The sequence below is a fragment of the Danio aesculapii genome, chromosome 17 (genome assembly GCF_903798145.1).
Source record: "Danio aesculapii chromosome 17, fDanAes4.1, whole genome shotgun sequence".
Taxonomy (NCBI): domain Eukaryota; kingdom Metazoa; phylum Chordata; class Actinopteri; order Cypriniformes; family Danionidae; genus Danio; species Danio aesculapii.
In genome coordinates this window covers 12,007,115-12,020,299 of record NC_079451.1, presented here as the reverse complement: position 1 = coordinate 12,020,299, position 13,185 = coordinate 12,007,115, and the positions used below count along the sequence as shown (strand labels likewise).

Genomic DNA, 13,185 nt, shown 5'->3' with positions numbered 1-13,185 from the left:
GCGCGTATAATCTGATAAGAATACGTGAGGGGGACCAATGGAAGACAGCATTCGTGACCCCTACTGGCCACTATGAATATGAGGTCATGCCTTACGGTCTGGTCAACGCCCCCTCCGTATTCCAAAACTTCATTCATGAAGTCCTCCGGGAGTTTCTTCACCACTGTGTAATAGTGTACATAGATGACATCCTCATTTACTCCCGGAGTGAGGCCGAACATCGCCAACACGTTGCGGAGGTCCTACACACATTGAGAGAACATCACCTCTACCTCAAAGCGGAGAAATGCTCATTCCACCAGAAGTCGATTCATTTCTTGGGATACATCATTGACCAAACCGGTATACGTATGGATGGGAAGAAAATTGAGGCTGTTCTATCCTGGTCAGAACCCACTTCCATTAAGGAGCTCCAGAGGTTTCTTGGGTTTGCTAACTTTTATAGACGGTTTATCAAGGACTACAGCAGGATTACATCACCTCTCACTAATCTCCTCAAGGGTAAACCCAAAGGACTGGAGTGGACCAAAGAAGCAGCCGCAGCCTTCCGCCTTCTTAAGAAGGAGTTCACAAGGGCCCCACTCCTGACTCATCCTGACCCAAATCTTCCTTTCGTGGTGGAAGTGGACGCATCCACCACCGGCGTCGGGGCAGTATTATCTCAACATCATGATACACCGCCCCGACTGCATCCCTGTGCCTATTTCTCTCGGAAGTTGAGCCCGGCGGAGCAGAATTACAGCATAGGAGACAGGGAGCTTCTAGCAATCAAGCTAGCCTTGGAGGAGTGGCGTCACTGGTTGGAGGGAGCCAAACATCCGTTCCAGGTGATCACAGATCACAAAAACCTCCAATACATCAAAGAGGCCAAGAGACTATGTCCACGTCAAGCCAGATGGTCACTTTTCTTCTCACGTTTTGATTTCTCCATTTCCTATCGTCCAGGACCCAAGAATCTAAGAGCAGACGCTCTCTCTCGTTTACACGAGCATCACGATCATGAAGAACTCCCAACGAAGATTCTTCCCGAACACATCTCCATTTGTCCGATCACCTGGAACGCTCCTCCAGTCGTTGCCACTCCGGAAGCCCCTGCTCCGCCGGGATGCCCTCCTCATCGGCAGTTCATACCACCTGAACACCGGGTAGATCTGATCCACTCCTTACATACCTCGCTAGGCACTGGACATCCAGGGATCAACAATACTCTCTCGCTAGTATCCCAACGATTCTGGTGGCCAAACATGGCAAGGGATGTGAGGCAATATGTTCAGGGCTGTAAGGACTGTGCCCAATCCAAGAGCCCACGTCATCTACCCGCTGGAAAGCTCCATCCCTTGCCGATTCCGAACCGTCCCTGGTCACACCTAGGAGTGGACTTTATCACTGACCTCCCTTCGTCAGAAGGTAATACCTGTATTCTAGTCATAGTAGATAGATTCTCAAAGTTTGTCAAACTAATCCCTCTGAAAGGTCTTCCCACAGCCTTTGAAACTGCCGACAATATCTTTAATCAAGTCTTCAGGTCATTTGGTATTCCAGAAGATATTGTGTCGGACAGAGGTCCACAGTTCATCTCACGTCTATGGAAAGCCTTCTTCAAGCTCCTAGGTGTGGCCGTCAGCCTCTCTTCTGGATATCATCCCCAAACCAACGGGCAGACAGAGAGGAAGATTCAGGAGGTGGGACGGTTCCTGAGGACCTTCTGCAGTGGTCACCAGAACTCCTGGAGCCAGTATTTGGGCTGGGCAGAATATGCCCAAAATTCACTGCGGCAACCCTCCACCGGACTCACGCCATTCCAGTGCGTCCTGGGCTTCCAACCACCGCTCTTTCCCTGGGATGGCGAACCATCTGATGTCCCCGCAGTGGATCACTGGTTCCGGGAGAGCGAGAGAGTCTGGGACGAGGCTCATCAACATCTGCAGAGGGCAGTCCGTCGAAGCAAGGTAACCGCCGATAGGAGAAGGTCTGAAGAACCCAGATACACACCCGGACAAAAGGTGTGGCTATCCACCCGGGACATACGCATGCGACTGCCCTCTCGCAAGTTAAGTCCCCGATTTGTTGGTCCCTTCACCATCGTGGAACAGGTTAACCCCGTCACCTACAAACTACAATTACCCTCTCACTACCGTATTCACCCTACATTCCACGTATCACTCCTGAAACCCTATCACGATCCTGTTCTTCCCTCCACAGAGCCTGACCACGAAGAGGAACCCCCTCCTCCACTGCTCCTAGAAGAAGGAGCCGTCTACGCAGTGAAGGAGATCTTGCGTTCCCGACGTCGTGGTGGCCAGTTGGAGTACCTGGTGGACTGGGAAGGGTACGGCCCCGAAGAAAGGACATGGGTTCCCAGAGCTGATATTCTCGATCCTAGTCTCATGGTGGAGTTTCATGAGAGCCACCCTGAGTTCCCAGCGCCTAGAGGCAGAGGGAGACCACCACGGCGTCGGAGGTGTCGGCCCTCAGGAGCGGGCCCTGGGGAGGGGGGTACTGTCATGGATTGGTCAGGCTCTCACGACCCCCACTCACGAAGATCACCATCACCTGACTTCTAATGAGCACACAGCTGCATCACATTCACGAGCACCAGATAAAAGCACAGCACTCCAGTCGCTCATTGTCCGGGCTCGTCTCGACGAAAGCGGACAACTGAGCGACCACTCAGCGTAGTCATCCTCAGCTGAAACAAACGATTTACTTACCTGTTCTCTTTGTATTCCTCCTAGTCTTCCTGGTCCTCCCGAATCGTCCTGTCTTCCAGTCCTTCCAAGTCTGTGTCATCCTCTGTCAGCTGTATCTGGTGTGTGCTGTCCATCCTCGTGTATTCCTGTTACCCAGCCACGGAGGAAAAGACCCCAACATCATTCCTGATCCTCCTGGCTATCCTTCATGTGCTCCTTGTTGTCATTTAATAAACACCCTAACGTTTCCTTACCTCTGTCTCCTGTCCGCTTCATAACAAATATATTATTGTTATTATTATTATTATTATTATTGTTATTATAACTGAATGCTAAATACTATTTAAATACTCTCAATATTATTCTGATTGTCACTAGTGTTTATACACAACCCTGTTATTCCCATTTCTGTTCTGCTGTCTCATGTTTCTGCTGTTACAACTGTTCTGTGTCATATTTTGTATGTCTTGCACTCATAATAAAAAAATGAAAACAAACAAACAAACAAACAAATAAATAAATAAATAAATAAATAAATAAATAAATAAATAAATAAATAAATAAATAAAATGCATTTAATTACTTTGAATTGACATCTAATTTAATTACATTTCATTTACAAATGTTCTACCGGTGTACCAAAAACTGTGATCTTTTTTTTATGTAATTTTTGTTTACCATTACACTTCTGCCAGCACTTACTCTGTCCAAGATGCTCAAAATGACAAAAGAAACATGACTGCATAAGGAGAGGAAATTGCAATCACTTGTTTCATGAATGAAGTTCCTGTCAATCATCATACATTAAATATGCTTCAGCAACCTAATTATCCTCATGATTAATGAGAGGCTGAGTAATATGTGTCCATTCCATTTAGTCAATCATGTACAGTATGCCAAACTATCCTCACAGCAATTTTACACAGCAGGCACGACGTCAAAACAGTGCACAACACAAATGAGTACACCTCCTTTTGAAAATGCTTGAAAATACTTCTATCCATTTCTCAGTGAATATAGACAATATACTTTGGTGCATTTAAACAAAACAGTTTTATTAAACCCTAATATTCATTAGACTGATAAGAGTCACCTAACATCCTCAGGAAAAGAAAGATAATACATTTAAATTTCAAATACACACTACATATTTTCAACTAAATTATAGTTATAGTTTTCCTCTTTATGAGTTTTTTTCCCTAACATGTTCATTGGGGTGTACTAATTTTGCACTGTGACCTATATTAGTTATTTTGTTAGATTAGTTACAAAACATGCAGTTAAAAGAGAGATCTGCGAGCAGCATATTCACATTATAACCAATTTTACAGCTTTTTCAACTTTATTCCATGCATTTTAGATTAGTGTCAATGTAAATCAGTGTATTTAGAATGATTAAGTGATGTTAAACGTTTTAAGTTACCAGTATAAGATAAAAACCAACATAAAGCATAAGACAAAACCAACATAAAATCTGTCTTCAGTTTAATTTCACTGACCTGCTGTTGTGTCGTTAATCAGCCTCAAGCAGTTCAGCCCAGCGATCTGAGTTGCATCCATCAGGGACCGCCTTTCGACATCCGTGAAGAAGCTGGGGACCTAGAGAAAGCCCAAACGTGTCAAATCCATGACAAGAGCACTGTCAAATGTGTCAAAAGCCCTACTGTAAGTCAGCTTGATCCAGACGCACTCACAGATATCACGCAGTCCACAACGGGCTTCTTCAAGGCATGTTCAGATGTTTCCTTCAGTTTGGTGAGCAACATGGCCGTCACCTGCTCGATAGTGAACACCTTGTCCTCATTCAGATAACGTACCTGTGAAAAAAAAATTAAGAAGAGAATTTCGAGTATGGGTAACATTAGTATTTAGTTTTTTATCAGGAGGTGAATTACACTCCCTCTAAATGTAATGTATTACGCATTTCTAATTGTTTTTCTCCCTGAATTGGTGGTTTATTCTCCCTGATGGATGTCAAAACAAGATGCTGGGTAAGTTGTCAGCCCTTTCAATAGTGGAAAGAACTTGCACTAATCTGTATTCTAATAATAATAATAAGTATTATAAATCTGACTGCTCTTATAATGACAATCTGTCAGTGCATGATCACGTAAAGCAGGCTAAATGAGGAAGTATTTAGTAGACAGTCTAAAACCGGCAGATCTAGCCTACTGATAGACACCTTAAGGGTTCAAAAAACACTTTTTATTAAAAAATATGTGTTTGCATTAGACCATTCATCATTCATACTGTGTAGTTTAATACACGCCTATGTTCACAGCCAAAAATTAAACAGTAAAACAGTAAGCATGATCTTTTGAGATTATTACATGAGATTTGACTGTTGAAATAGCCCATCAGAAGTTACTATTATACATTTGTAGTGAAAAAGGCTGGTCACCACTTTTTTGAGATCAAAAATAAACAAACAAGTGCAATTCAACCTGTCATGGTCATAAAACTCACTACAGGGCACTCTACACATCACATCTGCCACTGAACAGGACTAGAAATCCCACAATGTCCTGCATTCACACACCAGTTTCAGCCCACCTCCTGATTACCTGGACTATATAGAGACCATTCACACACACACCAATTGCTGAGCCTTGTTCCCCTCGTGAGCATAACGTAAGCGAGAGAACAAGACTCAGCAATGGATGTGTGTCAAGCTTTAAAGGGCACCTATGGTAAAAAATCTACTTTTCAAGCTGTTTGGACAGACATATGTGCATGTATGGTGTATAGACTGTCATATTGGGGTGATATAAGCACACCCAGTGCTTTTTTTTCAATTTAACAACATAAAAAACGGTGGACCAATTGGAGTGGTTTTCAAACCGACCGCAACTTTACGTAGGAGAGCGGTCCCCCCGCCCACCAATACTGATTGACAGGCGCGTCATCATATCCTCAGTTTGTTGATTCACGTCCACCATTTTCAGCGTGAGTCGAAGTGATATCACTAAAGGAGCACCCTAGCTCTATTTTTAGATGCAAGGCTCATTGGGCTCAACACAAGATCAATATTCTCCACATTATCGCTCTAATCGGAATTATTGGTTTTATCTTTAGGTAGGTTTGCAAACATGTGTACTTCTCATTGAGTCTGCCTTATACTTCAGTCGTTTGCATTTCTCGCGATCCCAGAAGCTCCCTGTGATCTTAACTAGCATGCGTTTTAGAATTCTAAACATAGGTTTCTATCAGGGTACACTCAAGTCGACGGCTGGGCGCCGCGGACCGCTGCAGAAACCTATGTTTAGAATTCAAAAATGCGTGGCGCGACGATTCGGGACACTTCATGTTTCTGGTGCGCCACAGAGAGTGTCTGGTGTGCCGTGTCGCGGCTTTGAGCGGCGCATCCGGTGCCTCAGTCAAAGTTAATTCAGTGTACGTGGTTATAAGTTTCTGTGTACAAGCTCAGCACTTGAAACTAGCACACAGTTGGCTGTAAAACTGTACAAAGACACAAATGATTTTGTACTCTCTGCTTGGTCTGTGTCAGAGTCGTACATGTACGACTGAATGGTGATCCTCTCACTCAAGCTCCTTCTCGCAGTCTGCCTGTCAGACTCTGTTGCAAACGCAGAGCGGGTGAGCTCATGGCCCCGCCCCCTTGTTACGTTGGCGGGAAGCCGAAACTAATTTACATGTGAAGCAACACACCCATAAATCAGCTAACTGTGGACACGCCCCCAACATGACACTTTTTAACACATTACAATAAAAAAATCTGAATTGTGTTTTAAACTGAACCTAAACTGGCACACTCAGAAGAGCCATAATATTAATATTAAATCATAAAAAAGAGGTAAACTATGTGCCCTTTAAATAAGAAAATTACAGAAGCTCTTTGGACATTTTTTTATTATTCGAGATGCTAATGGTCTAATCCGATTCAATGATTTACGCTAAGCTACACTAAAAGTGTTCCCATCAGCCCGGAGACTGGCTGAATGGTGAAACTCTACTTTTTGACTCTAGGGGAGTTGTAAAAAAATTTTCTTTAATGTTGAAGATAAAAGTCACCTACAGCTTCAATGGCCAGAGGGTGAATAAATTAACTTTTTAACATTACATTTTCATTTTTGGTACTAACATAAATATTTCTGCCAGGTTAATGAAAAGAAAGTTACATTCACGCATGCTCCAGAAAACCTATCTTTTGTTTAGAAACACAAATGTTTATAATAATCCCGTAAGAGCACTCAATCCCCACCAGTGTTGCTAATAACAAGAGTTTAATGAGGACATTGATTTCTTGTAAAACAAACACAAGATTTGACTATGCATTTGTTTTAAAACCAAAACTAAAATATAAATATAAAATATAAAATGAAGACGATACACAGTTACAATAAATTACCTTTATTCCAGCGCTTCCATTATCCAGTTTGTGAAGGCTGTAAGGCAACTTGGATTTTTCTCCTTGAACAAATGGGTCATCAAATGCTCGACCATGAAACTTCTTAAACCCGTGAACTGTGTTCTTAAAGTTAGTTATGATCTGCAGAGCACAGATTTGATCATTAACAGATATTTCAGGATTTACAAAGCTGAAAAAAAGCATATAATTTCGTACCTGACTTTTAGCAGCATTTCCAATGGTCCTGTTTTTAGAGGCCAGTGAAATACACGCTCTGTCAAGAAAGATAACGTTCATAAATGTCTCATACATTGTGAAAAAACAGCTTCCATATTTTATTTTTAAACTGATATTATAGAGTTTATGGAGGAGCAGGGTGCGGATCAGCACCTTGGACAGCGTCGCCACTAGAGCCTTTTCCTGAGTCGTTTTCCTGAGTGTTGCGGTGTGAAATGAGCTTCTGAGATTTGAAAAGGCATGTCAAGGCATATCGACACTGCCAGCAACTGGAGGTCTTCAAAGTAACTTCTCACACGAGGCAGCAGGATGACTTCTGCATTTCATAGCGGCTAGATTTATGACTGGCACTGGCAGAATCCATGAGTAATCATCTGATTATGTGTTTTTTATACATATAATAATTTATCCATAATAACAGTGTAATATAATTTTAAAAAGGGACATTTAGGTGCATTAAAAATACCAGTTAAAGAAATCGTTCACCCAAAAATAAACATTCTGTCATCATTTGCTCATTCTTCACTTGTTCCACTGTTTGAGTTTCTTCAGTTGAACACAAAGGAGGATATATTGAAGAATTGAAGATGAATTATGGAAAAAAAAACAAAAGCCATTGCTTTCCATGGTGTGTTTTATTCCTGCTATCGATGTAAATATCTGTTCTTTTAATCATTCTTCAGAATATCTTGTTTCGTGTTCAAATAAAGAAAGATATTCATAAATGTTTAGAGCCACTTTTGGGGTGAACTGTTCCTTTAAGAATTACCATGATTTATGGAGTTATTACCATATTTATTATTAACATTCATGTGATGCCAGAAACCTGTAGTCTTTAAAGTTTTATGGCTAAAGATGGCAAAAACACAAAGACCATCAAAGGTCTTATATTTTATTACATCGCATTATATTTTGGTTTGTTGGGTTTCGTATAAAGTCGAACAAAAAGGTACATATTTTATCTTTTACGATATCATTTTCATAGCACCAAAGAAAATATATAATATCTCAATTTAAATAAAACCAACTGATTCCTTAAACAGCGCTTAATAAGCACAGTTTTTGTTCATTTGTATTGGACAATTTCCCTGCTGCCATTTTCTCAGAATCCTTTTCCATAATATCAATTCATATAAATTAGTATTGAATAGATACAATAATTTTTTACATCAAATAATAATCATTTGAATTGCTCCAAACTGATTTTCAATCTGGCGACACGGTGGCTCAGTGGTTAGCACTGTCGCATCACAGCAAGAAGGTCGCTGTTTAGAGTCCCGACTGGGTCAGTTGGCTTTTCTGTGTGGAGTTTGCATGTTCTGCCCTTGTTGGCGTGGGTTTCCTCCAGGTGCTCTGGTTTCCCCCACAGTCCAAAGACACGCGCTAAAAACATATGCTGGATAAGTTGGCGGTTCATTCCGTTGTGGCGAACCCTGATGAATAAAGGGACTAAACCGAAGGAAAATGAATGAATGAATGAATGAATGAATGAATGAATGAATGAATGAATGAATGATTTTTAATCCTATCTATTATATTGTCACTGTCAGACAGAAAATGTTTCATAGTAAATGATAACAAATTTAGCCGTGTTTGGAATTCAGTTGGCATATTGTTTATTCAAAACTACTTCATAAAAACAAAATAGCCTACAGCTTTTGACTTCGATGATGTATTGTAGTAAAATATTGTTAAATGGAACTAAGCAAACGTGAAAAAGCTAACAATAAACCGCTGTGTTTATTAACCAATGTTAACACATGAATAAACACTAACAAATACATATCCCATTATATAATTAACTTTTTAATCAAATGAGAGCCACCCATTTGTCTAAAAATCATACCAGTCATCATCTCAGTTTAACTGCAATGCAAATTTTAAACTTGTGTGACGGATTTATGCTTTAGATTTCTGTCATCCACAATAACTGGTGTTGCAGGATAAACTGAAGATGCGCTAACAACATAATTCGATTTCAATAAGCACTGCAGTGACCTCCTACGACACCTCAACTGTCAATCACCCCTTTAGGCCATTGATCTAAAAAGCTCGTTCTCTGAAAATACTGTAAAAATACCAAGCTTTACAGCCTTTTAATATGATTTGTAGAACAGCCGCGCCCAGGCGAGAGAGCGTGGATTTTTCGACTGAACACCAACAGCACACGACGCCGCGGTTGGTCAGTCTCGTGGATCTTTCTCCCCATGCAGGGTGTCGGATTATACGGTTCACGTGCACTAGTGAAAGCCACAAACAGTCATTCTGGTCAACTCTATATGTGAATGGCGTGTGAGAATCATGTCTATCAAATGAAGGACAAAGACTTTTAGTATTTTAGCCAACTAGGAAGGTTAAATAATAAAACATCAAAGCAGCCCACTTTCCCCTCAGACACATTTCGAGGCGTTCAAACATTGAATTAGGTTTAACTGACAGCACTTTCTTCGTATCACGCAAAATGGAGGGGCTTTAGCATCTTTCGAACTAAACTGACAGTCGCAAAGTGCACTGGCTCGGGAACGCGGCCAGCTAGGCAACAGCAAACGTTGCGTAACGACACACAGCATCATTTTACAACAAGGGATGGCAAGGCTATACTTACGGAGTGCATCTGTCACTGTATTCATTTGCAATGGTTTCAATGCCACCGCTCCTGGCAACAGCGATGTAACAGTTCTGGAAACCCACATCAATTCCCACCACAGACATGTTCAGTCCTTATTTATTTATTCTTATCACCTCCGGTCCAGTTTTAACAGTGAGCAGCTGGGTGAAATAAAAAAACACAACACCCCTATTCTACAGTATGTGCGCTAGACGAATCACTCGCTATTATGTAAGTCGGGCTTTTTATAGATAATTCTTCGCCTCTAATCCTTGCAGAGAGAACGCTTTACTGCATTCTTGCAGCCTCCACTGATATTGTCAACCGGCAATATGGGTAAACCTGCGCATTTGTCAAGAGCCCGGAATTGAGCTAAGCCCCGCCCATAGCGGGTTCTGATTGGCTACTGGATGGCGATGAGCAGTTCGATTGGCGCAGCCTCACAGATAAGGACGAAAAATCTAGAACCTGGCGATAGAAGCTCGCAATTTTACGTCACAGGGAATGACCGTGCAGTTAAACGACCTATGAGAATGTCAGGGGGTCCATCTCTGGATGTGGGGATGAAAAAAATATATAATTTTACTAAGTAAATACGATTCTAAACGTGTAATACATACATAAATATACATACGTACATACATACATACATACATATACATACATACATACATACATACATACATACATACATACATACATACATACATACATACATACATACATGAATTAAAGCAAAAAATAAGGAGGAAATATATTTTTAAATAAATAAAGAAGCAAAGAATGAATAAATCACTATTATCAGCATATAAGCAATGTAAAATATCTGTCCCTAAATTTGTCAGATGAAAATTTTCATAATAAAGAAGGAAGTTATCAAAATGTTAAGTTTTATATTGTAAATATGATTATTCTTTCAGCTCTGAACTTGTTTTGCAGTTTAAGTGATAATCAATTTACTTATTTATTTATTTATTTCAAAAGTTTAAAGCCAGGTTAAAGGGTCACTTTACACTCTTTTGGTTCAACAACAAGGTTTCAATAGCATTTTCCAGTGAGCCGCAAACAATGAGAAACAAAGCAAAGTGGGTGAATGGGAAGAAAAACAAATGAACCTGAAAATTTAGCTTTCTAAATGAATTTTACTGTTAAAATGTTCACTGTCCTTTTGCTTGCTTATTTAATATAAAATTTTCATTTATTTGTTTTATTTATATATTTAATAATTTATTTAATTAATATTTATTTAAAATTATTTATTTATTTAATGTTATTTATTTATTTATTTATTTATTTATTCATTTATTTAATATTATTTATTTAATATTATTTATTTATTTAATATTATTTATTTATTTATTTAATATTATTTATTTCATATTATTTATTCATTCATTCATTCATTTTCTTTTCGGCTTTGTCCCTTTATTAATAAACAGCCAACTTATCCAGCATATGTTTTACGCAGCTGATGCCCTTCCAGCCGCAACCCATCTCTGGGAAACATCCATACACACTCACTCACACTCATACACTACGGACAATTTAGCCTTACCAATTCACGTGTACCGCATGTCTTTGGACTATGGGGGAAACTGGAGCACCCGGAGGAAACCCACGCAAATGCAGGGAGAACATGCAAACTTCACACAGAAAAGCCGACTGACCTAGCTGAGGCTCGAATCAGCGACCTTCTTGCTTTGAGGCGACAGCACTACCTACTGCGCCACCGCATCGCCCCTTTTATATTATTTATTTATTTATTTATTTATTTATTTATTTTATATTATTTATTTATTGGCTGCATGGTGGTGAAGTGGGTAGCACGTTCGCTTTACAGCAAGAAGGTCGCTGGTACGAGCCTCGGCTGGGTCAGTTGGCATTTCTGTGTGGAGTTTGCATGTTCTCCCTGTGTTCACGTGGGTTTCTTCCGGGAGCTCTAGTTTCCCCCACAAGTCCAAAGACATGTGGTATAGGTGAATTGGGTAGGTTTAATTGTCTGTAGTATAAGTGTGTGAATTAGTGTTTATGGATGCATTCAATTAGATCCCAGTGATGGGCTGCAGCTGGAAGGGCATCTGCTGCGTAAAACATATGCTGGATAAGTTGGGGGTTCATTCTGCTGTGGCGACCCCTGATAATAAAGGGACTAAGCCGAAAAGAAAATGAATGAATATTTATTTATTTAATTTTATTTATTTATTTAATATTATATATTTATTTTTTAATTTTTTTATTTAATATAATTTATTTATCCAATATTATTTATTTGTTTAATATTATTTATTTATTTGTTTGTTTGTTTGTTTGTTTGACTTTACATAATTACTTGATACTTACTTATACTAACAGTACTTACATTCACTCAGTTAATTTTAACCAATAAAACATATTACTTGCTTAATTATTACCAAAGACTAAAGAATATCTTAAAGGGAATTTGTTATTACTCAAATTTTATTTTTACTATCTAATTATGATGGAACTTTAGCTTATTTAATTACATCATCCTTTGTATTTATTAATTCAATAAAATAGAATGTACAAATCACAGGAATGCAGGAACATGGACAAAAGAGTAAGTCAGAGGTAAAAGGATAAACATTAACATTCACACTCTGAAAGAGCAGACAATATTAAAATAATAAACATTTTTTGTTTTGTTTAGCTTATTTTTAATTAATTTATTGTATTTTATTTATTTTTGTATTTCCTTCTTTCATTCCTTTTTTAAACCTGTTTTAACACATTTTAATTCAATTCAATTCAATTCACCTTTATTTGTATAGCGCCTTTACAATGTAGATTGTGTCAAAGCAGCTTCACATAAAAGGTCATAGTAAATTGGAACAGTGTAGTTCAGTTTTCAGTGTTTAAGTTCAGTTCAGTTTAGCTCAGTTCAGTGTGGTTTAAAAATCACTACTGAGAGTCCAAACACTGAAGAGCAAATCCAACGATGCGCAGCTCTACAGATCCCGAACCATGCAAGCCAGTGGCGACAGCGGAGAGGGAAAAAAAACTTCACTAATTGGCGAAAGTGAAGAAAAATAACCTTGAGAGAAACCAGACTCAGTTGGGTACGGCCATTTTAATTTCTCCGCTGGCCAAACGTCTTGTGCAGAGCTGCAGGCTGGAAGCTGGCCTCAGCGAAGATTCGTCTGTCCCTGGAGCGTCACAGGAATCAGTCTCATGTTCTCCACTCCTACATGACCACCACAGTAGTTGCTCGGGATACAGCCCGGTCAAGGATATAGAAACCTTGGGATCATCTCGTCGTTGGA

At 39.6% G+C, this 13,185-nt stretch overlaps 1 protein-coding gene across 1 annotated transcript in view; it reads right to left on the bottom strand.

Moving 5' to 3' along the window:
- Positions 1–10,220, bottom strand: part of hspa4l (heat shock protein 4 like) — a 54,686-nt gene extending 44,466 nt beyond the window's left edge. The window contains exons 1-5 of the mRNA XM_056476982.1: positions 9,902–10,220; positions 7,276–7,333; positions 7,060–7,200; positions 4,385–4,507; positions 4,190–4,289 (exon numbers count right to left, since the gene is read on the bottom strand). Of these exons, the coding sequence (XP_056332957.1) occupies positions 4,190–4,289; positions 4,385–4,507; positions 7,060–7,200; positions 7,276–7,333; positions 9,902–10,008 (529 nt within the window). The 5' untranslated portion in view covers positions 10,009–10,220. The remainder of the gene's footprint in view (positions 1–4,189; positions 4,290–4,384; positions 4,508–7,059; positions 7,201–7,275; positions 7,334–9,901) is intronic.
- Positions 10,221–13,185: the final 2,965 nt, after the last annotated feature.